Consider the following 27,762-nt stretch of genomic DNA (forward strand, 5'->3'; position numbering starts at 1 on the left):
GTCCTGGTTTGAGGGTGGATGTTTGTCGCACGCTGAACCACCAAGAGGAGTTCATCAGCCGGTGCTGTGCACTGTCACGGCACAGCAGTGGTGAATGTGGTCACCTGCCTTCTGCCAGAGCCTTTTCCATTTGTGCAAAGTGGTTTCAGGATCCTGCCGTTCATGGTCAGAATTGTTCCTGTAGCAGCAGTCTGCCGTTACCTGTTTCCCCAGAAACAAGAAGATCAGAGGATGCATTTTCTTAAAGAGTCCTGCTTCCAGCCAGCCACTGCATACAAAAATCCCCCTTTCTCCTTCCTTCTCTCAGCTCTTTCCTACAGATATGTTGCTAATGTCTATCTCTTGGCTACTTTAATCCCCTGTTTTTTCCTCCTTTTCACTTAAACTGTCCCTGGTGACTCTGCTCTCATGTAAGGTAGTCTGTGCCAGACAGCTCTGTTGGTTCTGATTCTAGCTTAATGTATGTTTTTGGAAGCATTTCTGCAGTTTCAGTTATTGATAATAAGTAACTCCTTACAACTTAATTTTGTCTGTATAAAACAGTATAAAGTAGATCAGTTACTTCAGCAAAGAACATTTGTGGGCCCTTGATCAAACACACTTGATCACAGCTGCAGCTCTAGTCCAAACATAGAGTCCTCAAGAAGAGTTGGGTAATCCAGGGACAGGGAGGGTGGCCAGGGAGCACCATTTCTCAAAAGCTGTATTTCAGCAACTTTTTGTCAAAGTGAGCCTTGAGCCTGGGATGATGGTTTCCACACTACTTTTCAAGTGACCTCTGTGTTCTGTATGTGTTACTTTATATTGCAAAAGCCCAGGTGCATACAGAGTTTAAGAGTCAGATGATGAAAGAGTGCAACTCTCTTATTAGGCTACAAGTGTAACAGTAGGGCAGCTTTCCAATTCTGCCAAATTATAGCCTACAAAGAAAATAGCATTTGCCTAAAGATGCTCTGAGCTGCTTCTAAGTATTAGAATCAGGAACTTACGATTAAATGCTTGAGTAATTCTTCCTAGGAATCTGTCATTTTCCCAAGTCCTTGCTGCTTACCACACTCTGTTACATATCCTATGTTATCAGGGTCGACATGGCACTGAGAGATATGGTGTAGATGGGAACTGGCAGTGCTAGCTTAATGGTTGGACTAGATGATCTTCAAGGTCCTTTCCAACCTAGACGATTCTGTGATTCTGTGATCTCTTACCCAAATTCTACCTACTATGGCAAAAAAAGGTGTGGGAAGCAGTAGGGGGCAATGGATTACTGATAGTTGTGTCAGCTCGGTGAAGCTGACAAGTTTCATCTGCTGTAATCAAGCATATCTGGAAAAAAAGAGAAGTAGATTTCTGAAGTACTGCGAAGTATTTTAGCCTCTTAGGCAAACCACAGTCTGCAAGAGTTGAGCAGTGTGTGCTACCAGCAGCAGGGATTGGCTGTGCTGTTAGAGAATGACACAATAACCACAGGAAAGGCAATGTGGATCCGTCAAAAGGGCATTCTCAGCTGTGCCTGAATATGACATGCTGAGAAGTAAAACCAGAGTTTACAAAGAAGATAAGTTTTCTTGAATGTAGGTGCCCGAAGTGTGAACAGGAGTGTTGTTCCTCATCTTCAGCCACAATGTCGTCTTATTTCTGCATGAACTGGATTCTTCTGATCCTCTTTACAGGTAACTAAGTGGGCCTAAATGAATGGGTGGAGGGTGGATGCAGGTCACATGCATCAATGTTTGAGGGTTGCAAACAGATTTTATGTTGCACAGGAAGAGTGGCCACATGGCTCAGAAACTGCAGGTTTGTGCTTCATCACAGTGGCTCAATAGTCTTCTGATGGCCTCATCTCCTTTTTAAAACAAGATCATGTAGAGGTCAGCTGTGACTTCTGGTGGTTTTTAGCCAATATGACATTTTTTTGGGACAAATTGATAATTTCTCTTTTTTTATTCTGAGAATGCAAGTCCTCCTAGGAAAATACTACTAAAGGCAATAGCACTGAAAACAACAGATTGCAGAGTGGTACTAGTATAGGCAGATAGACATTAAAAATTTGGTGGTAGAATATGTTCAGTAGAAAGAAAAGGTATATTACAGATATTATTTCCTCTACTTCTTTATAAAGCCTTTTATGATGAGATTCATTTAGAGCTTGCTTTTTTATATTAAATAGAATACATTATTTTCAGAGAATAGTTTCTAGTATGCTGTTGTGGCAAAGTCTCTGAATGCAGATTTATTTTTAACCGTAATGGCTTAGGTTAGGAAAATGAGCTGAGCTGGAGAAAACAGCTTTTTCACAAGGGACAAATGCAATCAAGCCATCCAGTGCTTGGGATCTACCGGTGCATGTTTGCAAACCTGCCTTGGGGAGCTCCCTTCCTAATTATAGACTGGACTAGACTTTTAGTAGAGATAATATGTTGCCTGTACTTGCTGCAGAGAATTCTATCCCTGAAATATTAATACGGATAGATAGAAATATTTACACATGTGATCCCATGTTACTGAATTTGATAAGAAATGCATAGTGGTAAGTATGTGGCAAACAGTTTTCTCTGAAGTACAAGCAGACAGAATGTGTACCTCAGGAGCCCCACTGCCTAACCTGCTAGAAGGTGGTTACAGGGTGGCTATGACTGGATCACCAGGGCACAAATGATTTGGCTGGCACTTAATACAGCTTTTATTAAAACTCTCCTAAAGGGAGTATTGACTGGAGTGATATAAATACAGCAAAAGAAACTTTCTCACTGTGATAAATGGACTACTGGCTGCTAGGTCTCACTGTTTTGACCTGAATAGTGTGACACAGCCTTCTGGAAACATGAAAAAATACTTTTAATGGGAATCAGACAATTTAGAAACTGTATAAGAATGAGATAAGAAAATAAGGTAGTAAAAGGAGGGTATAATATTTCTCAGAAAAGCTCTGAAACAATCTCTTCTGGTAGGAATAGGCAAAGTCTGTCATTAGTCAAGAAAAAAGGAAACGTGTTCGGCAGTGATCATTCTGATGAAACGTGCCTTTTAGTGGCTTCTCATTGAGAGAGAGGAAGAGTTTCCAACAGTGGTTTTAATGCAAATCAATGTCTTATCCTTTCCCCATGTGTGGCTCGAATTAAATCTGTGCTAAGTTAAAAACTAAAGAGCTAACAGACTGGACATGGCTAAACAGAGGTCACTGAGTTGTGCAGATCCAAACTCTGTTCTCTCTTCACCTCTGCACCTACCTGCAGAGGCTGCAGAAAGTGTGTTTTTTCTTTCTGGGGCTAGAGACACGTTCTGAATGAATCACTGGCCCGATCATTATCTCTCACAGTGTTGGACCTGCTGGGATTCACATCTGTTTGCGGAAAACCTGATCCAGCAATGCCTGGTGGTGTTTGCAAAGTGGGAGGTATCGGGTCATGCAAGATGCACGAGAAGCTTCCACTTGTGTGTACTGTGCTCAACAACTGTGTTGGTCTTTTCGTCCACAGGCCCCATAGTATCGGGATCACTTGTGAAAGGAAACGTTGGTCAGAATATCACTGTGCCCTGTTTTTACCCTGTTAAGAGGATACAAGACATCACATCAATGTGCTGGGGTCGTGACAGCTGCCCTGCTTCAAAATGTTATCGGACCATTATCTGGACAGATGGGTGGAAGGTGACAGAGCAGTACAACAGCAGGTATATGTTGAAAGGGAACCTGCCAATGGGCGACGTGTCCCTCACAATCGTGAACGCCGAGGAAGCAGACAGTGGGATATACTGCTGCCGTGTGGAGATCTCAGGGTGGTTCAATGATCGGACAAGTAATCACAAGGTTGTGATAGAGAAAGGTGAGTGCAGGAGTGCTCTCTTGTGTCAGTACTATTGTGCTAAATCCGCTGTTGAGTCTGGATTTCAAAGCTTGTGGTGGAAATGATTTCTATAATCATCCACCGATCTTTAGGACTTTGCAGATCTGCTGTTACAGTGCTGCTTAAGTTAAGCTGTCTGGTATTGTTGTAATTCTAGTGCAGTCACTGCAGTTAAAAAAAGCATATGGTGCTTTGTTTCATGGTGCACAGCACTGCTGAGCTTTCTTAGAAGCGCTATTAGAAGAATTTAAGAGAAAGAGCAGCATAGGGTACTTCATTCATCTGAAGCGCTGTACTCATACTCTTTTCATAAAAGACAGTGCTTCGTTTTCCCTGCTTGATTTCAGAGTAAAGCCCAGGGACACAAAATTAGTATAGACAATTTTTTTATCAACTCTTCCTTTCATTTTTAGTTTTTCTCTTGTTTGTAAAAAGCATAGTCATATATGGAACAAGTAGCTGACAGATGTAGCTGGTGCTAGCAAATTTTTATTATAGAAACACTTTCTCTTTTTCACTACCTAAATGCACCCTAAGGTTAATTATAATGTATGTTGGTTTTGTTTTATTTTTTAACATCAGCTAGGATCTCTACTGCAAGTCCTCACACTTACACCTCTGAACAGACCTCAGGTAAATTTTATCCAAGTATTAATCTCAATAGCATATATAAGCTATATTGCAAATGGGGCTCTTAGGAAGGAAAAAAAATGATAGATGATAGAAATGTCTTGGCTAAAATTTTCTAAACATTACCATAGAACTAGAGATCAGAACTTGGATTTAAATTTCACCTGACAGTATATAGAAAGTCCAACAGAAGGAACATATATGTGTGGCAACAATGTGGAAGTTTGCTTCCAGCTGTTATGCTTAAGTAGATGTTTTATTGGTGCTGCAAGCATTCTTTTTCTTGTGGCTGTTGTTTTGGTATGTTGTTTTTGTGGTGTAAAATCTCACCTTGTCTTCTGGAAATGCGTTCCATGAACAGTAAAACACAAATTTTTAGGAGTAGGGTGTGCCCACTGTTTAATCAATCTATTTGTCGCTCTGTATCGGGCTAGCTCCAAAGTGCATCTAATTCAGGATCCTCTCTCAGTAGTGGTCAACAGCAGATGATTAAGGAGGACTGTAGAAACAGGGCAGTAATTTTGTGATATAGCACCAAAGTATTCTACCCTGGTATAATGTGAGTCCCCTCATTATAGTGGAAGAGACAGTGAACAACTATTCCTCACTTGGTTTCTCCTTTCCACTCACAAGTTTATAGAATTCTGTTGTATACTCACTCAGCTGCATCTTTTTTCAGACTGAAAAAGACAACTTTAATTTCTAGTACATAAGAGAGAGTACATAGTGTAACAATAGCTTATTCTCTGGATTTTGAAAGAAAAATCAGGGATGCCATTTGTATTTTTCCCTCCATCTCAGATATTTCCACCTAAGCAACTCTAAGATGTTACAATAGTTGCATTTCCTTTTTGGAAGAAGAAGTGAAAAGTTTCTCAGACTGTTTCTGTTCTAGTTGCAAATAACATGGCTTCCAATCTTAGAACTCACGGGTTTTCTTAACCCTGTGACATCTTCCTTAGCTGCTGGTGGAAAAATTTTTTATGTTTTCAGAATATAAGCTAATAGGTGCATGCTCACACAGAGGGAGACTGGGAAAGGCAGGTGGCCATGTGCCTCTGACGTAGGAACACTCCAGCATCTCCAATGGAAGAGAACAGTGAAGCAGATGATCCTGTCCTCTTCAGTATAAAGCTTCTGGGATAAGGGTAGCAATTTAAAACATCAAAAGAACGAGCTGGGGTTGCTTTGCTTGCTGCAGGTCCTTATGCAAACATGCCACACTTTGGTCAGTCTGTTTATTGTGTAGCTGTCTGGGACTTTACAAGTATCTCTTGCTTTCTCTAACTCTGTACCACTTGCTCTTTCAAGGCCCTGAGCTAACCTTAATCAGTTTTTATCAGATAACCACTGCCTCTTCTTGGCTCCAAAACCAGATGCCTACTTTGGTAACTCCTTCCTTCTAGGCTCTGTGTTGAGATAACATCAGGAGCTAAGTGTTTCCTGGAAGGAATTCGAAGCTCTGAAAAGCGCAGGAGAAGCCCCAATATTCAGAGTTTTGTGCTGCCCTCTGAAGGCACCAACCTCTTTATAATATGCAGAGCCAAGACTCCTAATAGATACTTAAGTTTGGTGGTCCAAAGTCAGCAGTACAAATTTCTCTCTGTCAAGGCAGAATGGTTCTCTGTGTAAGTGATGTGTTTGTCTTGCCTTTGCTCAGCTCACAGGAGCACCAGTGAATCATCCTTTACCATCATAAGAACGTGGCCATCGGTTTCTACTTCAGAAGCTCCTCAGACTGTAAGCATCTCTGTTGTACTATAGCATAGCTAGACAAAGTGGGTAGACATGAGAAGTTATTGGGTCATCTCTATAATTCATTTGTACTGCTCTAGTTTGAAAAAGAATATTTTTTTGTAGTCTGCACGTTTAGTGCTTATGAAAGAATTCTTATGTGTTCATTATGAAAAAGGAAAAAAAAAACCCACCTGTTTTTCATGTATAAATTACTTCCTATTAATGCAGGAAGAGCTTTAGCAACATCTATATTGCCTTTCAGGCCTCTGGTCCCTGCTCAAGCACCTCAGGCTTCTCGGATGTAACCACAAACCTGCAGGTATGGCAGGATATGGGCAAGAGTTGAAATTGGATGATCTGACAGCACAGGGATGCCCTGCACTCCACGTGCAACGGGGTTCAACCAGGCAGCTCTGTGTCTGTCCTGCTGAGTCGTCCAGCACATATCGCAGGGTGACAGGCAGTAACATCATCCAGATTTTATCAGGAAGACCAGACAGCCAAGCTAGCCTTGGGGAAGGCCTGCTGTGATGTACTACAAGGCAGTATGTGCTGTGGGCATTCATACTGCTGCATGTGCAGAATGTAAGTCAGGCACCATACTGCACTTCAACATCTTTCCAGACCTGAGTTCCTAATGAGAGAGGTTAGATATCTAACAGCTGACTTGAGAAAGAAATTTTGCTTAAATAAAGACTAATGCAAGGAGAAGTCATATTTGCTTAGCAGTATAAAGCCTTGAATTGAAACAAGCTGACAAAAAGGCAGGAGGGTGTGACATCAGGTGATATTTTAATCATAAAAAAGAAAAGATTCACCAAATAGTATTAAACCTGAACATATGGCGTTTGTCATAACTTCAGGTTCTTTGACAGTCTCAAAAAATAATGTGTTTAACAGCATAGTTCACACAACTTTTGCAGTGACTCTGCTTGAAACTAGTCCTGTATCTCAAATTAGGCTCTTGCTTTCAAGTGTACTTTTACTGCAGCATTACAAAACACACCAATGGCCTTTGGGTACTCTATGGGCTTCTTGCTCTCGGTGCCACTAATGCTCATCTGTTTTGTGTTTGACAGAACGCGTCCCTATCGCTTTCCGGTCAGCAGTATTCAGAAAATGGGCTGTACATTGGGATTGGTTTATGTGCAGTACTTCTAGCCATCCTTATTTTGGCTCTGTTCCTCACTAGACGTAAGTACTTTTCACAGGATTGGTCAGGTGCATCTGATCACTGCTGTGGTAGGTGCCACATGTCTTCAGCTGTAGGGAAGCGAGCTAAGGTGTCGGGATGGCCTCACTCCATGCCCTGCACTGTGGTCACTTGCTCAGCTCTCCCCCTTAGCCTCTGGGGCGCAGGACAGCAGGGGGCGAATGTGGGCTCATCTTTTTATGTCTTGGACTCCTTAGCACCAGTTGGCCCAGGGTCTGATGAGGAGATGTGTGATACAAGCCCACCTCTCCTGCCCCCCTCACTCCCTCCTACCTGTTCCTCCACTGTCATGTTGTCCCAGTCCTTCCCAATGATAATGTGAGGGGCACTGGCTTCATATAATTATATCCAATACTTTTCTGTGTGCCTGACTTTCTGCATAGAGGCTCTTGCAAGCCGTGTGAATTAGATCTCATGGAAATAATGGGGATTTCCTATACTGAAAACATTTGCTTAAAGTTCCCTTATTTAGTTTCTTACACTTGAAATTCTTTTTTTGAACCCACTACTTTACTTGCTTCTTATGGTTTAAAGAAAATTATTTGTTTTCTTTCTTTTTTCTGTTTATTTTCATTCTGGATGGTCCTTAGAATATTTGTACAATACAAAGAAGACGGGTGACTTTGCAAAGTAAGTATTCTGTTTCTGCTTTAGCTAATAGGACAAACTAGGTTGATGACCACTCCACCACATACTTTCTTTTTTAATCTCAAGGTAATAGGAAACATTGCGAAAAGAAATTAATAAATCCTGCTACTTATCATTAGTTAGTAAGTGCAAATTAGTATAACTGTCAGTTCATTGCATTAGGGAGCATGCAAGCTTCAAGTGTGAGCTGTCTCATAAGTGGAAAAATGATTCATTATCGGTCATGTTTAAATAAGTGTTTTTGCATATTTTACATTTTTCCATTGTGCTGGTTGACTTAGCTGCCTGCTCTTCTGTGTTTCTATTGTCTGTTTTTTGTTTAACAGCATGGTTTTTACTCTTTTGTGCAGCTTTGTTGCATTTTGGAGGCCAGAACGTGCAGGGAACCATAGTGCCCTGGAAGATGAGATCCATGCAGAGGAAAACATTTATATAATACACTAAGGACTGTAGGACTGTATGCATGCTTGCCATTGTCATCGCTGGGACATTAAATAGTTTGCAAAATGTTAGCTGCTCCCTCTGCTCAGCAGCTAAACGTGACTGGACTACTGAAGCATTATTCACATCATTCTAATAAAACAAATAAAAGCTACACTTCTAATTAAATACTTTATCAGCCTGTTCCAGAAACAGAAACTCTGCTGTCTTGAATGGAAATTTTCAGAATTCACTTATCAAACCCCAAAGAAAGTTACCATTGTGTTTTATCTGCTTCAAATTCTCTCTTCCTTTCTGGGAAAAAGAGGAAGTGCCAGAATGGCTAGTCCATCACAAAAGGAAAACCACACGTTTTAAAAAAGTTTGGCTTTACTTGTATTGTATCTGCCAGCTACAAAAGAGTCTGTGCCAGTAGTGGGCAGAAGCAATCTTATAGCTGCCATGACAAAGATGACACATGGAAAAACTTGATAGTATTAGTATTTCAATATATATTTAGTTGAATTTTCATTAAAGTCAGATGTACGCAGTCCTGGTAACAGCTCAGTAATGCAATGTACTAATTCCTGTCTACTCCCAGTTAAATTTGGAGGAGCTATTGATGCTCAGCCCATCATGGGACATCCTTGGAGCTTACAGGATCAGTACTTCAATGTGCAGAATATTCACAGCTTGTTTTCTGAGAACCATGACTAAATGCGTTTTTCTCTACAAAATGTATCACCTTTTTCTGCGGGCAGGCCTATGCTGAGAAGTCCCCAGCGTGGAAGGTGTAACTTCCAGGCCTCTAAAACAGCTGAACAAAAAATAACTACTTTGTAAAGTTTATTAAATTCTTACTTTTCTTACCTTGTGGAAAAGTCACGGACATTGCACCAAATATTGGCTGAAAGTTTGCAGTGCCTTTACACCCCTCTAGATACCAAACAACTCTAATGTCTTATGTTGAATTTGTAATGTCTTATGCTGAATTTGTAGTGTCTTATGCTGAATTTGTTTGATGGCTTTTAGCTCATAAATGGGGAGTATCTGTGGCCCCGTGCCTTTTCTCCATTGGTCCTCAGACCTGGCTCTCAACTTTTATTCTCTGCAACACTAAATTTTGGTTTACTTAAATAAATGGAGGCAGACCCATGAGGATGAATCAACACTTTCTGCATTGTTGAGCAATAAGATATGTTGTGGTTTAAACCCGGCCGGCAGCCAAACACCATGCAGCCACTTGCTCACCCTCCCCCATCCCCAGGGAGTGGGGGAAAGAGTTGGAGGGGTAAAAGTAAGGAGACTAGTAGGTTGAGATAAAAACAATTTAATAATCGAAATAAAATTAAAATAATAATGATAATTATAGTAATAATAGAAAATACAAATGAGTAATGCACAATGCAATTGCTCACAACCTGTCAACTGCTGCCCGCCTGTTCCTGGCTAGTGATCCCAGAGAAGAGAGAATCCTGAAACCGCAATCCTGGAAGCGAGAACGAGCTTCCCAATCAACCCTCACCTATATACTGAGCATCACATTGCATGGTATGGAATGTTTCATTGGCCAGTTTGGATCAGTTGCTCTGGCTGTGCCCCCTCACAGCTTCTTGTGCACCTGCACACTAGCAGGACAGGGGAAGATGAAAAGTCCTTGATTTCTTAGCAACAACTGAAAACATCAGTGCATTAACATTCTCTTACCAAATCCCATCCTGAATCCAAAGCACAACACTGTTCTAGCTACTAAGAAGGAAAAAAAAAATAGTAAAATTAGCTCTATCCCAGACAAAACCAGGACAAGACACAACACACACCAATCAGCTTTAAGTGGAAGAATAATTTTCCCCAATCATTTTTAAGAACACATTTTTAAACGGACTGGGGACTTCCTGAAAGAGCAGAAAAGTAGTACAGGCAGGAGAGAGACCAACTCTTACCAAATATTGGTCAGTACAAATTTTGCCCTGAAGCTCATCCCAAGCAGCGATGTGGAATATCTAAAGCAGGTATTTCTGCCATGGGGAAGACTTACAGATCTATGACAAACTTTCTATCATGGAGTACATTTTCAAGGGAGTCCTGTGAAGAACAAAGCTGTATTATCCAATGAGGCGTAAAGGAGCAATAATAAAATCAGTAGGTGTTTATCTTAACAGCTGAGACACTTGGGGCCATGGTCTGGTGGTGCTTTAAGGGGAGCTGGGGTCAGTGGAGAGTTACCCATCCTTCCCCTAGCTGATAGAGATGGGAGGGCTTGAGTAGGCTGAGGAGGGGACTGTTTTCCCCCAGGAGTCCTGGAGAGCCTGGCTGAGGTGGGGTACTGCAGGTGAGTGTGCTTGCAAAGACTCCTAAGGGAGGGAAAGGCTCCTCACCCTGTTGAGGAAGGAAGAAATGGAAAGCAAGTTGGGATAGGTGACCCTGGTGTGCTTTGTATTTTCACTTCTGCCGTGTGTTGTCTTGGGGCAGGCCTAAAAGTTTGAAGATGTGTCAGTGAATTCATGGTTGACTGAAGAGCTCAGTGTGGGAGCACAGATATTAGGTGATTCCTCTGTAGGCCAGGAAAAGCGGTGGAGGAAACCATCTCTGCCATCTTCAGTCTTTGAGTCACATGTTGCTTTGTGTAAGAAGGTACCAAAATGAGAGAGAACCTGCTAGTGTTAGACTGTGTTTTTGTATTTGACTATTAGTAACAATTACTAAACCAAAATGACTGACCCCACTGCAGATGTTGCTTTCCTTCTGCCTGGCTGAGCATGTTGCTGCTGTGGGCTCTAGCCCATGACCGGAGCTGGAGGAAGTCTGATCTGGTCTCTGAACTAGATCTCAGAAAACCATTTCAGCAATTTCTGCTTTCTGCAACTTTTACCAAATCAAATTCTACTGGGATTAGAGTTAGACAAGTGTGGGGTTTCCAAAATTATCTGATTCCAACCACTCATGCTCTTATGGAGTTTGAGGGCCATCCTTGAAGACTGGTAATCATGAAAACTACTTGCCCATAAGTACTTTTTTCTTGATATTATGGACTAATTCATACTAATTCTTATATCAGAGAGCTTTCATGCAAAATAAAGTTCTAGAATATCTGATAACCAAAACCTTGACTAAAGTCTTCTTTCTGCTGTGCAGTTACTTGGTAAACAGACTCTGCAAAGGTTGTGTGGAGCAAGAACTTTGCCTTGGATACGCAGCATAATACAAATACATGCAGGGAGAAGCTCGCTGTACTTTTTCATTACTTCCACCTGTGTCAGTGGATCTTGGAACAGGAACTTCAAAATAAGCCCCAGAGATGTGCAGGTGACACTTGGAGCCTGTTCACCCATTTAGAGATTATGCAGCTGCACACACACTGGCAGCACATGGAGCATGATAAGGCTAACTAACGAGCTGCAAACTGATTTTTTTTTTTTTTTTGAGACAGCTCTCTGCCTTTCCTTTTTTGCCTGCAAGAAGCCACTAGATAGCAGTACAGAAGCAGAAAGCAAGCCACATTTTTCTGGTTCTTCCCAGAAAACTTGGATTTTGGGTGGCCTTTTTCAATTCACTTTGCTGCATTTAGCCCAGTCTTGCTAAAGAAACAAAGCTGACATCCTCTTCCTTCCCTAGTCACCTGCAACATACTGACCAATTCTGTTTTTGACAAGCTTCATGGAAGTTGGTAGCTGGATGAAGACCCAAATTTGTGCCCCAGGTGGGATTCAGCTGCTCCCTGCACTGGCATCAGCTGGGCATGGGCTTGCAGCCACTGCTTAATGGTGAGTGGTGGGAGACAAAGTTGAAACTGGGATCATTGCAGGGAAAAGTTTCCAGGGTACTGGACATCAGGTTTCATTAGTTCTGCTAACAAAACAGCTGGGGCTGTGTGTACCTGACATTGTATGAATCATACCTGGTAGAATATAGCAAATCAGATATTTTACTGATTTCTGGTTGACCTGCCTTGTAACATTGACAATAAGACACTGCTGTATCTTTGTGTCTATCCCCACTGATTGCTGTTTATGCTGCCCTGAAGCATGTGAAGGCACAGAGCAGCACTGCGGCACCACTTTCATTCAGAATAAACTCAGAGTAGTTCTCTGAACTTCACACTACTTGAAGCTGCCACTAAGTTGGCTACAGCACCATCAGTTGGCTACGTGTTGGTGAAAGAAACCAGGCATCATGGCTTTGCTGGAGCCTAGTCTATTTGGGATCTACTTCTTGCCACTGTAATGGTGGTGGTGTGATGGATGAGGATGTTAATGAGAGGTAACCTCCTACTCAATGTACTACTCAGTCCAACAGGTCTGCAAGCACAATAGTCCCTCTCTGATGCTGTTGGGGGGCATATCTTGCCACTCATCACTGCTCTCCACTTGGACATCAAGCCATTGACCGCAACTCTTTGAATGCGACCATCCAGCTAATTCCTTATCCACCAATCCTTACCAGAACCTCCTCTCCATGTCCCCTCCTCAGGAAGCTGTAGAGAGGAATGGGGTCCCCCCTCAGCCTCCTTTTCTCCAAACTAAACAAACCCAGAGTCCTCTGTTGCTCCTCATTGGACATGCCTTCCAGCCCTGTCACTACCTTTGTTGGCCTCCTCTGGATGCATTCAAGGACCTTCATGTCTTTCTTAAATTGTGGGGCCCAGAACTGCACACAGTACTCGAAGTGAAGCTGCACCACTGCTAAATACAGCAGGAAAATCATCTCTTTTGACCAGCCTGTATCCAGAAGAGTAGGAAAAAAGCAGTTGCAGTACGTAAAATCTGAAAATGGAGAAACGAGACTTCAGTGGGGCTCACTCAGCATCTCTGGAAAGTATAAGACCTAGTTTTTTTCCCCTTCCACTCCCTGCCCTGCGGTCTCCATCAGCTAAAATGTCCCATTTTGTGCTGTTTCACTGGATTATGATGCAGATCTTCATAGGTGAGTCTTCACCTGCTTTTTGTGTGCTTGCTCAGAAAACAAATTTTATAAAGTTAAAACTACCAACACTTGTTTTGTGAAAACAAAACAGTGAAAAGGGTTGTAATTGTATACAGGACTTTCTGTATACAGAATTGTATACAGAAAAAGTAAGTTTTCTTAGCTTACTGAATTAATACTGATTTTTTTTTTTTTCTTTTAAAAAATGTATGTGGTTTCCTCTGTGTATAGGCTTGGTTAATTCTCCGGTTCCCACAGATGATCTAATTTCTTTTCTACTGTTAAATGTGTGCATTGCTGGCTTTGCCTCGTCTCTCTCCACCACACTACAGTGCTGACACAGCCCAAGCTAGGGAATTGAAATATTGACAGAGTAATGAATGTATATACACGATAAAGAAAGGATTTTCTGAAACTCTGAGGTCTGTCTGCTGCTATGAACTGAATATGGGAAAACATGGCTAGAGATTTGTCTCCTTTTACTCCAGAATGTTCAGTTTACCCATCTAAAATCTGAATCCTAAAAGAGATAGAAGTCAAAGAAGAGTAACTTGGGAGACTGGGTCTTGCAAGCGTGATTGGTATCAGCTACATTTCTGTATGTGCATTTAGGCATCAGCAATGCAGTTTCCAAATTGCCTGAGATGACTCAGGAATGTGGGTTCACCCACTTTCAGTGGGGCATGAGCCCCTAATGGGAGTCCAATGAGTAGTCTATGGGAGAGAAGACCACTACAACAGCAACTGTTGGAGTTACTGCTTAATACCAACTGTCACTAAGGGTTGGTTCAAGAGACACTATATGTAAATATGTGTATATGTGTATGATCTGAAGAATTATGAATAACCCTTTCTATTTTGGAAGATACATTAAACATTTGGAGTCCATTTCTCTCTCACCTGGATTAAGGATTTAGAGTGGCAAACCTCACTGACTTCAGCGGGACTACTCAGGTATAGCTGATGCTCAGGGTGCCTTGGGTCAAATCTGGATGCCTAGGAGGATCACTGCCACAGACAGGGTAGGATTCTTCTCACAGTAAGACTAGGGTGTTACAATATAACAGTCTCAGGAACCTCTGAATTTCAAAGACATGTGCATTCGACATAGCGCTTAGGGATATGGTGTAGTTGGGATCTGTCAGTGCTGGGTTAATGGTTGGACTAGATGATCTTCAAGGTCCTTTCCAACATAGATGATTCTGTGATTCTGTGATTCAGTCCTATTGACTATTTATTTTGAAAAATGTGTCTGTGGAAGAGGCTGTAACTGAGAAGGAAGTCATTTAATCCTTACAGAGGTTCATACTGTTGAATCAAGGCTGTTGTGGTATTGAAGCTTTCTGTACCAACCTGCAGTGCAGGCAGATGTTAGGAACATTAGCTTAATATAAATTAAAAGAGGATTTGAAACTGCAAAACCTGTAACTTTCTAGCACCAGTACTGATGGGAAACTGCACTGGAGACACTCTGGTGCCTTGTGTTTTCCCTCTTCTTCTTTTTTTTTTTTTTTTTTTTTTTTTTAAATTTATTTATTTAATAAGTTCAGGGCTCTGCTTCTTTCAAAGAGAAGGCAAATTTTCATTTGTAAAGGGTGGCTTAATGAAACTGCTTCTGTGCTGTGCAGGACTGGGATGAAATAAGAACAGAAGATGAGCTCATTTTTCCTCAAGCAGCAATGACCTTAACTCCAGGAACAGTTCAAGCTGGTCTTGGTTTTGCACACATCTTTGTTGGGGTGACTTGAAAATATGTGTTAACCCACTCAGTGACTAACACCCTGCTCCCCTAGAGATGCTTTCAAGGTCAATTGGATGAACTGTTATGTTCTGTCATCACAGAAAGAGGCTGTTTTTTCTGTTTGTTTTGCTGTAACAAGGCAAATGAGCCTAGCCTTTCCAAGGACTAAACCAAGCAGCCATCTTGCAAAGCCTTATCCTGTATTTAGGAATTCAGTTTTTGGCCCATCCTACCTTCATTTCACTGCAAAGTCTTCTGCCCTTCAGACCATATTGCACGTTGTTTTGTCTGCCTCTACTCTTCTAGCATTCGGAGCTGTGGAAATCTGAAAAAGTTGGCTTATCTTGCCAATGGAATAAGCAATAATGAAGCTGAAATGTCATCCCAATAACAAGTCATGAGGCAGCCTGCCACAGACTAAAACCTCACCTGGGGAATAGTCCATTAAAGACAAAACAAAAGGGACACAGACACAGTTGGAAGCATATGTTTGCTATCTGGGAGTCATGCCAGAAAGAAAAGGCATTCAAACAGCTGGCAAAATAGAAATTTTTGGCAAACCAGGGCCAAAGCTGGTGATAATAACAGCAACTGCTGTAAGTCCTCTTTGGGGTAAGAAAGCTGGCCATGAGACATAAGCTCTGCAGGATGGTCCTCTTGCTGCAGCAGAGGACCAGATCAGGATGATCTCCAGGTGCCTCAGTTCCTGCTCTGCTGTATGTAAATGATAACATGGGGGGAAAAGGCAACAAGGGAGGAGGACCAATACAGACTAGATGAATGTAAACCAGAAAAGATTTGTTCCTGTATGGGAACCATTTTTGTATGAAGAGAAAATCTCTTCTAGGGCAACCTGGGAACTGCATAGACAGTTAAGAGGGAACAATTATGTAGCAAAGATTCAAACCAGATGCTAAGGTGGGTATTGGTTGTAAATACCAAGGAAAGCTGATCATTAAGAGTAGGAGCACAAGGAAAGCATGTGTATGCTCTTTTTAACATCAGTATAACACTAACAGTTAAAGCTTCTGTGTACACAGTGCTATGCAAGGTAAGTGGGATAGTTGGCAGGGCTTTCTCAGAAAGAGAAAAAGCAGTGCACTTGCTGAGAACAGGTTCCCGTAGACAGATCTCACGGCTCTGCCAGCTTAATTAGGCCCTAATTTCACACACGAATAGGTATTTTGGACCCTGCTATTGAGACTGTCAGTGAAAGGCAACTATGACAGCATTTTCTTTTTGAAGGAGATGATTGTAGACTAAGAAAACCAGATGTATTTCACACCAGGTTTCTGAACAACTTTCAAACAGTCTCTTAGGAGAGGACACGGGATGGGAGCAGAGTTCCCAAATTCCATTTGCACAAGTCTAGTCTGCACTTGGGCTGCCAGTGACAGACCTCAGCTTCGCTCACTACATGTTTGATGTGAGCAACGCGTTTTGTGAGCAGCCCTCCAGCAGCTGGCTGGGGCCAGAGCATGGAGCCCTCCAGCAGCAAGCCAATGTCTGTGAGCTCCTGGCTGTTGCCCGTAGTGCCCCAGGCCATTAGCTGCCCCAGACTCTGGGGGAAGGTTCGGGATCAGTAGCTGTGGCCTGCCTGCAGGCAGGAGGGTTCCTTTTCCTGCCTCATTGTGTTGCATAGGTAGAGACGGCCAACACTCATCTTTCCTTGTTCTTCCTTGACAGTGCACACCGCATCCGAAGCTGTTGTTAGAGGAGTAATAGGGAAACCTGTTCAGTTGTCTTGCTTCTACCATGTGACGCAAGATAAGGACATCTCCGATATGTGCTGGGGCAGAGGCTCGTGCCCAAAATCAAAGTGCAATAACAAAATTTTGCACACCACTGGGGATAGGGTGACATTCAGAAAATCTCAGAGGTACAGTCTCCGGGGCAATATTTCCTCTGGAGATGTGTCTCTCACGATTGGGAGAGTGAAGGCAGAAGATGCAGGTACATACTGCTGCCGCGTAGAGATCGCGGGTTGGTTCAACGACATCAAACAGAATATACAGCTGGAGGTCAGAGGTGAGTTTGGGGACCTTCATGATACAGCCAGTAGTCAGAAACCTCTTTCTAGATATAAATTTAAAATTAGAGTTTATGTGTGCTTTTTTTGTTTGTTTGTTTTGGCAAAAAGTGTTTTTCCTAAATTGTGTAGTTTTCAAGGGAGGTCTGCAACCAGTTTGAATCACATTCAATGAGCAGTTTTGATGAGAAAACACTAGCTTTTACCCTTTTTTGCCTTTCAAATGAATATTTAATTTTTCATTGTGTAGCTATATTTGATGTTTTAAAAGATGATGGAATTAAAAAAGTGATTTTTCGCTTGAAGAGCCCTTGGAATGAAATTCAGTTTTTCATTTGGGATGTACCCTAACAACAAAAGGTTTTCATTTGGTTCATGTCATAATGAGACCTACATGTTTAGAAATTTTTTCTCAGAGTCTTGAAAGACTTTTTTCCCTTCCTATTATTTTGCTGAATTTTTTTTTCTGAGTTTTTTTCTGAGTTTTACAGGGTGTTCAGGAGTGCAATTGGTGCTGATGTACACAGCACTTTTGTATGCCTGTAAGTGATATAACAGGAGAATGGGGGAAAAATGCTGCAATTCCATGTCTACCCCTGAGTTTGAGGGCAAGAGAGTTCATAAAAAAGGACTGGTTGAAAACATTAGCAAGAAGTCTGTAGCTGAAAATCGAGCTATTTTATTTATTTTAGTTTTATGATGACATTGTAAAGCAAAATCACAAAGTTTGCAAGTGTTTGGGTTCTACCACACAAAGTTCTGGCCCTTCCATTTCCCTAAGAGAGTCAAGGAGGATGTGTTTGAAATCTACCAAAAAAAAAAAGCAAATCTGTAAATCTGGGAATTGCTCTGGCTGGGACATGTTTTCTGCTAATTAAACAGCCTTTTAAATAATGACTCTCCCACTTTCATTCTTAATATTTCAGTGGCTAGATAAGTTTCAGTCATTTCTGGGTTGGCTTTCCTCAGGGTCAGTTGTGAATGCTCTGATCTAGCTTTTCTCTTGGCTATGTTTTTTCCATGCAGCCCCTCCAGTGAGGATAACCACTACAAGAAAGGCTCCCGTTTCCCCCAGACATTTTAGAAAAACAACTTTTGCTCCCCAAGCAACCTCTGATCATCAAACAACAGCAGAGACTGCTGTCCTCCTGACAACCAACGTCCCTGAAGAAACAACTGCAACCACCAATCGTCAAACAACAGCAGAGACTGCTGTCCTCCTGACAACCAACGTCCCTGAAGAAACAACTGCAACCACCAATCGTCAAACAACAGCAGAGACTGCTGTTCTGATAACCACTGTCCCCCCAGCAACAACTGTAAACACCGAGACTCCAGCAGTAATTACACTGGAGACCACTGCTCACCCAACATTTGCTGTGACAGCAAATGATACTTTTCCAGCAACTATGGTGACAACCAGTGCTCTCCCAGATTTGTCAACTAGTTTGCAAGCAGCTGACATGAGGACTGAAGATGACGACATGTTCTGCCCAGCAGAATCTGTCACTCTTCCTGGAGGTACAAAGGGTAACCAGCACCAGTCCTTTCTTTTTTCTGTGTAGTAGAGATGGTCTGTGTTAGCCTGACTCTGGCGTTGTAGAGACTCTCCAGAAACTTATGTTTGTATCTGGGAAGTTTTCTCCAAGATGCCTATAGGTATGTCTCAGTATGTTTAAGGAAACATGGGTCAAATGCTGTGGATGATGCCAGGCTGGGTGAATGGCCAAGCAAAGGGTCAGGCTTGCTTTCAGAGGAATTTTAACAGGCTGAAGAAATAATGTGACAGAAACCTCATGAAGTATAACAGAAATAAATGCAAATTCCTGCACCTGGGATGGAGTAAGAGAGATTCACTCAAATATGCACTGATTTTTTTCTTGATTTGAGAAAGACAATTGAAATGGTCTGCTGAAAGGTTAGTTTAGAGCATGTTCTGCTTGAGCAATAAAGTCAGTGAGAATTCAAAACATTGAGTTAAAACTGAGTATTTACACTGTCATCCCATATGACGGCTGCTGTTATTATTAATATTTAGTTGATCAGAGTGACCTATTATCATCCTAACCACTCCTAGGTTGCTACTTTATCCACACAGTGACTTCTTTTCCACAGACTGATGTCTGCACACAAGGCTGTTTTTTGTACAGTTTTTGGGTCTTCCATCACTTGAAGTTCTTTTTGACTTGAGCTCTTCAGACAGCTTTTTGATGTCATCTCTTGTCTTCCAGTCATAACAATGTGCCTCAGTTAAACTTGGTAACAGTTACATCTACAGCTGAACAGTTAAAGCATCTAACCACTGGCCATGCTAGTAAAGTACATCAGTCATCTGTGTAGAATGAGCTGCAGACATGAAAACCAAGGTGCAGATTTTCACCTATTAGTTGCAGATGCAGAACTGGGCAAGCAATTTTGAATGCCAATGAAGACCTTCCTAAGCAGTGATCTTTATAAGCATCACATTTTACTTTGTTTCAGTGACTGCTGAATCCCCAAGTACACTTCTGACTGCAGAGACAACTAAAGGTGCTCACACTTCTCTCATGGTGGAAGATGTGCCAACTGCAGGTGAGTAGGATAACGTTACAAGGTCAGAAGTTGCATGACCAGATAAATGAAAACATAACCAAAACTACTGACTATTCTTAAGAGCATAGCAAACATGTACTGATAGCTATTAATTGTATTGGGAAGTAAGAGGTATCTGGGGTCCACACAGAAAATGTTTGAAATCAGGATGTAACAACAGCCGAGAAAAACATGTTTTTAAGCCTCCAAAGGAAGTAAGTTGTGAGTCACTCACTATTATCGGATATCTCAGGTCTGAGAGAAGTTAAGAACTAGTCTTTGTCACCACCCAAGCTGAATTCACAGATATCCAATTTGTCATCACTGTGAGTTCATTGAGCTTTCAATTTTATATCTTCCCCAAGTGTTGTGAGCTTTGAGCCTCACTGAATATATTCAGCCAGATGTGGCTGCAGGCTCAGCTCTCCAGTGCTCAAGATGTGTCCTTGGTCATGATGGAAAGCAACAGGCAATGATCACAGGAACTGGTATACAAAGTCATACCATATCTGAGAAATGAACAAACTTACATGAAGTTTTCACTTTATGTCTCTCAGTCAAGTATAAAAGCAGAATGGGTCAAGTTATATAGTCTGCCCACCAGATGCCCTCAAATGAGGACTTAATAAAAGGAAAGCTAAAATTCAAGGATGATATGTCAAATTTGACTGTTAAGAGAATCCCTTAAGTTTCAGTTAGTGCCAATAATCTCTTCATTCTTAAAAACACAGTAGATTTTTGCAGTTCTTCTTTTGCTAGACCTAGAGACTTAGAGCAGAAATAGAGTTTAGGAAACTGTTCCTTAATGCCCAAGGAGAAGGCTCACAGAAGAGGCTAAACTGGGCTCTTCAGCATTTGTAAGGGTTTCTCACCCCTCTCTCACTTGTCATCTTTCTGATATGGTTCCAGATAATACCTATATTCTGCCATTGTAAACAGGAAGTTTTCAAAGGGTCTTACCTCTGGCATTCTGGGATCAACTTAAGTTGTGACTGTGGGCTAGAAAGAGCCACCACAAAAGCAATAACAGCAGAAAATGTACCATGCTTACATGAGTCATGTACACTCCTACCCATGCAAAAACTGTGTCATACTATTTCCGAGAGCCCAACTGTCATAATGTGTGAAAATGCTGCAGCATAATTGAGCACTGTCTAGTAAGAGCCGTAAGTCAAGTTAAGTTCTTAAATCAGTCTCCTTTTACTCTGTGAAATAATGCACTAAATGGGACAACTTCAGCCTTATTGAAATGTAAGGGAAGGCTAATTTGTTGCTGGACTGTGTACTGATGTTAGCACAGGGGCTGGGAGAGAAACCTGTGGTTGAGAGAGCCCTCCATCTCCAAGAACCATCCTTGACAGATAGGTTGGGTTAGCTGGGGTGGTCGGTTCCTGCAGACTGGGCTCTGATTTAGTTTCTCTTCTGTCTTTGCTTGCTGTCCCCCAGCAACGACCCCGCCAGCACCAACCATGCTTCAGACTCCAAAGAGAACCCTTGCTCCTTCAGGTAAGGAAAGTAAGCAGCAATCATTGCTCCCATCAGCCAGGCTGCAGCATGCTGCCAGAAAGTTTAATTTTGACTTGTAGGAAGTGCATGTCAGAGTGAGAGATGCATTTCTTGTGTATTTGGGGGTAGTTCTGCTGAACTACAGTTCTCTTCTCTTCTGAAAGAAGGAAAGAGGGGTGTCATAAAACAGGTGTATGGCAGGTTGCAATGTTCGTGTATCCCTGGTATTTTCAGCACTTGCTAGGGTTTTATTACCAGTATTTGTTTAGCTGTAGTTCTTATTAGCCATAATCACTTTTCTACTCCAGTGCAAATTTCTAGCTACCGTTGCATCCATATGAGCTACCTGTGCCCTGTCCATGTCTTTGATAAAATGCAAGCACGTTATTTGGTACATGGAGACAAATCAACTCAGCTCTGAGAGAGAGCTGTTCAGACCTAAGAAATTTGGGGGAGATTAGGTTATTCACTGAATAACATATCTGAAAATAAAGAAAAAAAGCAATTTTTTTTTCTAATGGGATTATTTGTGACAATCTGATCATCTCCATCACCATGTGACATTCTGGGTGTCTCATGCATATAAAGTTTCCTTTGGCTGCTGTCTTGGGCATCACAAGCGTGTTGCATACACATGCCTCGGCAAATGACTCATCTGATCCCTGGTACATTTTGCTCAGATTGAGGCTCCATGGTTGTTCTCTTGTCAAACCTGTGAAAGCAAAACTCATCAGTCTTTTTACACATTAAGTCATAACCTAAGGCATAGGAGCTTCCTCATCATAGGATGTAAACTGAGGTTTTGATTCACTAAGCTGAGTGACTCCTCTGTTTTTAAGATGCTGCTAAATATTGGGTGCTTCCTGTGACAGATCGTGCTCCAAATACTGGAAAACCTCACTACTTTGTATCGTGAGGTCACGATGAGCCAAGGCCCAAGCCTAGAATAACTTTTTGTGTCTTTAAATTCACTAGCAAAAGTAAGAGAGTAGGATCATAGGATAACAGCAGAAAAGTTTGCCACAAGTGTTCTTGAGCATTCATTTAGTTTATCCCTATTTCCAAAACTTAGAAAACTAGAACTGAATTACTCTTGATATCCCTAAATAGAAAAAAAAATGCATGATCTTCATAGAGGTTTCTTTAATCTGTGGTACGTTATCTGAACGTAAAGATGTTTCCTGTGGTTTTCAGTACTAATGCAGCTTTCAAAAACTACAATCACACACATCTCTGACCACAATTAAACTGAGGCAGTTCCTCCACTTAGACTTGTGCCTTGGTTACTATCTCCGCTCTCTACAACATCTTGTCATACTTACAGAAGTGAAAACTCCCTCACAGCAGAAAAGTTTCTACTGTCTGGATTCCTGGGCTGTCCCTGGGAAGTCTCTTCTTTCCTTGATGAAGACTGACACTTCCCAATGACTGCCTGATATACCGTTTGTGGCGGAAACAGATTGTTCCCTTTTGGTTGCAAGATGCTTTATTTCTCCTGCTCAGGGCCAGATTTAGCCCTCCTCAGTCCCTGAGAGTTCATTACTCCTTGGCTAAAGCAGTGACAACCACAGTGGCCCTCACTCCTTCAGGTGACTGTGCCAGTAATAATTTCAATCTCTTTTATTTTCCCGGATTTCAGCAAGTTCAGACAGCAAGGCTAAGAAGCATGACGATAATGGAGATAAGGTAAAACTTTCTCTAAGTTTTAAAAGTGTTTAACTACAAGCCAGAAGGACAGCAGGACATGCTAGTGATTTTCAATGTATTCATACTAAAGGGACAGGGTTTGCAAACAGTAGCTTGAACTTTTGTTTAGAAGTTCAGGAACCCTCTATTCATCTTTCCAGTGGATGTAACCAAAGCCTGTGACCATCCCATCTGGCTTGGACACTTCAGAAAAACCTCATCCCCCTGTCACCCCTGTAAGAGAGGCAGAGGTAGCATCCTCGGGGTGTGACCAGGCAAAAGGCAATTTAGGAGGGTTGTTACACTTCCCTGTCTCTAATTAAGAGAAGGCTGAGGGTGACTAAGCTCCTACTTTAGAAACCTTATTAAGAAGTTCATGTTAAATGGAATGAATCTAGGCTCAAATGCTTGATAAGAAGATTTATTACATACTTAACAGGTAATTCATATTGTTCATCGTGATCAACCTGATGTGTCTTCTCCATAGTTTGTACAGGCAAGCGCAGAAAAGCATTGCAAACTCCAGCCCAACACAGATACTTCAGAGCTCGTAGCCAGTACGTCAACTTACTCCTGTGTGAATAAGTCTGAAGTAAACATGTTTCTAAAGCCTTTTCAGTTTTTCTCTTCTTCCTTCCAGTTTCCCAGCTATGCCATTCTCATTGCCTGTCTCATAGCAGTGTCCATTATTCTCATATTGATGCTCTCATTGTTCTGGAAACGTAAGTATCCCTAAACACGTAATTGATTAATGTTTCTAATGCTGGCCTAGTGCAGATGTCTTTCTGTATCTCTGGTTAATCTTCTGATATATCTGACATGGCTCCTGTGACAGCACGCTGTTAATTTTATGGGGGTTGCTGTCCTTACTCCAGGACTCTGTCACCACGAGGAGACCAGGGAGCATGAGTTGGTGGGGATGCAGCAGGAGGAAGCCTGTGCAAAGAATCTGTTCACTCACTTGTTGCAGGTCTGGCTCATCTTGTTGGCTCTTGCTTTACAGTAAAGAGGTCCCATAGTTTCCTGGAATTGCTCCCAACAGACATTGGTGTAACTTAAATCAGAATGAGATCCTTTCTTTCCTGCTTAGCCCACAAATTTTTGCAACTTGCTATCTTTGTTTCTGAACTCATTTGACTGATGCATTAGAATTACAGATTTCTTTTTGCCATTGTGACATTAATATTATTTTGCTTCTAGGTAAACGCACAAAGAAGTTTATAATAAAAAGGTAATCCATTTTGTAATTTCTTTTAAAAGTTCCAGTGTCATTTTTCTTAGAGGCAGGAAGGTATTGGCTGCTGATTGTAATGGGTGTAGTATTGGCTTGTGGTGCTGACTACCAACGTTGTGTTACTAGCAAGCTTCAGATAACTTCACCCCAGAAAATCAAACAGTGGTTCCGGGATACTGCTGCTATGTAGCAATGAACACACATCCATAGCACTGGAGAAATTCAGCAACTGGTACTTACCAGTTATGTAGTAACTGGGGTTATGTGGTAACCCCATTTTAAGGAAGCACCTAATCTGCTTTATTCTGTGATCAAATACCAGGGCACGACCCTGGTGGGGTTATTTTAAAGAAATGGTTCTGATGATCAACTAGCAAAATGATTGCTCAGAAACAGATCAGGGATTTATGGACAGTCCTCCATGGAGTGGCAATTCATGCCAATATGCAAAGAATGGACCCCAGGAAGGGCACGCTGCAGCAGTGTGGCAAACAAAGCCTTCCACAACTAGATAAATCTTGCAGCTCTCATAGGGCTGCTGCATCCTCTCACACACTCCTTGGGTCACACTGAAGTATCTGAGGTGATTGTTTTGAGGCAGATATGAAATATGGAAGTGTGATGAGTCACCCTGTGTAGGTGTAACGGATAAGTTCATGTCTTCTGGCTTATCTTGAAAAAAGGATTTTCTCTAGACAAACCACTGGGTAGTCCAGAGAAGTGTTGTTGTCGTCGTTTAACCCCAGCCAGCATCTAAGAACCACACAGCCACTTGCTCAGTCCTCCCTACTCCCAGTGGGACAGGGAGGAGAATCGAAATAAATTAAAAGTTGTAGGTTGAGATAAGAACAGTTTAATAACTAAAATAAAATATAATAATAACAAAAATAATAGACTATAATAATAATAATATTATAATGAAAAGGATTATAACAAAAAGAGAGATAAATAAAACCCAAGAAAAGACAGGTGATACACAATGCAGTTGTTCACTCACTGACTGATCCCCCTCTGCCAACTCCTCCTGGTTTACATACTGAGCACGACGTCCTATGGTATAGAATATCCCTTTGGCTAGTTCAGGTCAGCTGTCCTGGCCATGCTCCCTCCCAGCTTCTTGTGCACCTGCTTGCTGGCAGAGCATGGGAAACTGAAAAGTCCTTAACTTAGGATAAAAGCGCTACTTAGCAACAACTAAAACAGTGTATTATCAACATTCTCATGCTATATCCAAAACGCAGCCCTGTACCAGCTACTAGGAAGAAAATTAACTCTATCCCAGCCAAATCCAGGACAAGATTCATCCCTTTGCCAAAGATCAGTCATTTTTCAATGGTAGATGGACCCCCACTGCATACCCCACCTAGGAGATAAGGACTGGGGAGGGACTCTTTTCCAAATCCCAGGGTGGTTACCCTACAAGTGTCATTATAAGATCTGAACAGCCCTTTCCTATGCATTAGAAGAATGCAAGCAAGGTAAATGTTCCTCTGATGTAAAAAGTAGACATTGCAACATTGAAGTCAGTGAATTCAGTAGCTTCTGGTCTCTGTTTCAATGGGAATTTGCTGTCATTACACATAAGAAAGGATGCTCTGAAGCAGCAATGTGCTTTTGCCCCATCCATAGTAATCTATGCTTCTCACTACAGCCTTGGACCAGCAGAAGACCTTGAAAAAGTTTTCAGTGGCACTGAAGGAGAAAACAGCATTTTTTCCCTGTGAAGAGCTCCTACATCATCTGTGGATGCCATGGAAAATAAAAAGGGCCTGTTTCATGCTGCATTGAGATACTTATGAGCCCTCAAAATATCAATGGGTGTAAACCAAAGGCCAAAGCTTAAACTGTGAAAATTTAAAATCTCTGTGCAAATTTTGCCATGTCACCTTTAAAACTCATTGCATAAAGAAGCTTCTTTGAGAAGGTGCCTATGCATTATTCATAGGTATTTCTGGCATCTGCCTTCTTACTAATACCATGTTACAGAATTAAATTTGTTCTTCTCCATTTTTACTAATATTCTTCCTTGAATGCAACTTATACTGTGAGAAACAGAAGAGAGAAGAAATAACATGGAATGCTGCCTAACTTCAAATTGAAAAAAAAAAAAAAAAATCAGCAAATACAGTTCTTATTGCTTTTACATAATCAAGAGAAAAATTAATCCACAAGAACGCTGTAAGTATAAATCAAAAATGCAGATTACTTAAGGGGTACCAATTCTGCCTGTGATTCAGCATGTTTGAATGACCCTTGGAGACTATGTTAATAAACTTTGTAATTTACCACTAGCAATTGTATTTTTTATGCCACATCCTAAGGCATTTGAACACGAGTTATTCCCCAGATGTTAAAATGACTGGTGTGCTGTCTCAGCTCTCCAAAGAAGTACTGCACCATTTCCAGAGGTGGGAAAAAGCCCAGAAGACCAAACTGCAGGGAATTTTTTCAATCCTGTCCCCACAAACCCCCATGCCCTCACTTGTAAATCTATGTCCCCCCATCAATGTGAATAAGGGAGCCCAGTCATTTGTTTGGAGTTGCCTTTTGGTCCTCATGACAATGACCTGCAAAAACCAGCAGCTCTCGTGGTGGAGTCTGCTTAGCAATGAAGACCTGCACCATGTGGCCCCAGGGTGCTTCGTTTAGGGCCCCAGCACCCAGTCACGGGGTAGCATAGTGTTGTCTGGCTGGGTTTTGTACGGATGAGACTGGGGTGCTCAGTCCCACCAGCACTGCCCATTTATCTTCTAGAGAATTGCAGGTGAGAAGCACAGCACAGAGCACAGCCACATCTTGGAAACCTGGCCATCCCTTCAGATGCCCATGGGAGGTGGGTGAAGCCAGCTCAGTGTTTCTGAGCAGCATAGGCAAAAATCCTGTAATCTCCGTGGAAAGGCTCTGGGGACACTAAAACCAGTGAAAAAGAAGAGATGAAGGATGGCATTCACCTTCTGCTGATTCTAGTGGGACAGAAGAGCTGTGGGGGAGAACATTGCTGCTGCTGGGGTCAGAATTTGTCCCCAGTCCTTCTCTGCAGCAACAAGCTACCCCCACACACCTACCCCATCCTCAGGGGCACTGGCAGGACCTGCCAACCCCGTTCCCAGGCCTTCGGTGTCGCAGAGCTGGCAAGCAGGCTGTGGCTGTTTAGTTCTCAGACATATCCCTGTGTTGTGTTTAGAGCTGAACCTGAGGATGGGGATGTTTTGGACACTGTGGGCTGCATGAACATGTGTGTGGGTAGCACAGGGGGGGCAGCCCAGAACTGTGCTGTGGACCTTGGCTTGGCCCTGGGGTGCCGGAGCAGGAGGCAGGGCTGCCAGCAGCACAGAGTAGTCCAGGGAAGTCCAAAATCCTCCCTGTTATCCTCAAGCCCTGTAAATGCTGTCATAATGGTAGCTCTGCAGCACTAACCTTGTCTTCTACTCAGCTGGGAAAACTGGAGCCTTCCAGTTTTGGCTGCAGGGCAGATCAGCAATGCATGGCAAAGAGAAGCCCATCATTTCACCACACTAATCGCACCCTTTCTGAGGGGGCTTTTGCTTGTGTTTCAGCTGGGTTGAGATTTAGGCTTTAAAA

The 27,762-nt window shown here is 42.1% G+C and overlaps 2 protein-coding genes across 3 annotated transcripts; both read left to right on the forward strand.

Annotated features, from left to right (window-relative positions):
* On the forward strand, positions 1-9,574 carry LOC141949666 (hepatitis A virus cellular receptor 1 homolog). 2 transcript variants are annotated; one of them, XM_074883527.1, is made up of 8 exons: positions 1-1,670; positions 3,477-3,821; positions 4,425-4,475; positions 6,133-6,212; positions 6,472-6,528; positions 7,289-7,403; positions 8,013-8,052; positions 8,421-9,574. In XM_074883527.1, the coding sequence occupies exons 1-8, from the start codon at positions 1,622-1,624 to the stop codon at positions 8,512-8,514; spliced, it is 831 nt and encodes a 276-aa protein (XP_074739628.1). In that variant the 5' UTR covers positions 1-1,621; the 3' UTR covers positions 8,515-9,574. The 2 variants fall into 2 exon arrangements, with proteins under 2 accessions (XP_074739628.1, XP_074739629.1); XM_074883528.1 differs by lacking the exon at positions 4,425-4,475.
* Positions 9,575-13,349: 3,775 nt separating this feature from the next.
* On the forward strand, positions 13,350-26,471 carry LOC141949668 (uncharacterized). The gene is made up of 10 exons (XM_074883531.1): positions 13,350-13,413; positions 16,841-17,182; positions 18,210-18,343; positions 18,464-18,704; positions 19,665-19,754; positions 21,201-21,269; positions 22,900-22,946; positions 23,587-23,668; positions 24,147-24,177; positions 25,832-26,471. Exons 1-10 carry the CDS (start codon positions 13,365-13,367, stop codon positions 25,902-25,904), a joined length of 1,158 nt encoding a protein of 385 aa, XP_074739632.1. The 5' UTR covers positions 13,350-13,364; the 3' UTR covers positions 25,905-26,471.
* The last annotated feature ends 1,291 nt before the right edge of the window (positions 26,472-27,762 follow it).

Source organism: Strix uralensis, chromosome 14, assembly GCF_047716275.1.
Source record: "Strix uralensis isolate ZFMK-TIS-50842 chromosome 14, bStrUra1, whole genome shotgun sequence".
NCBI classification, from domain to species: Eukaryota; Metazoa; Chordata; class Aves; order Strigiformes; family Strigidae; genus Strix; species Strix uralensis.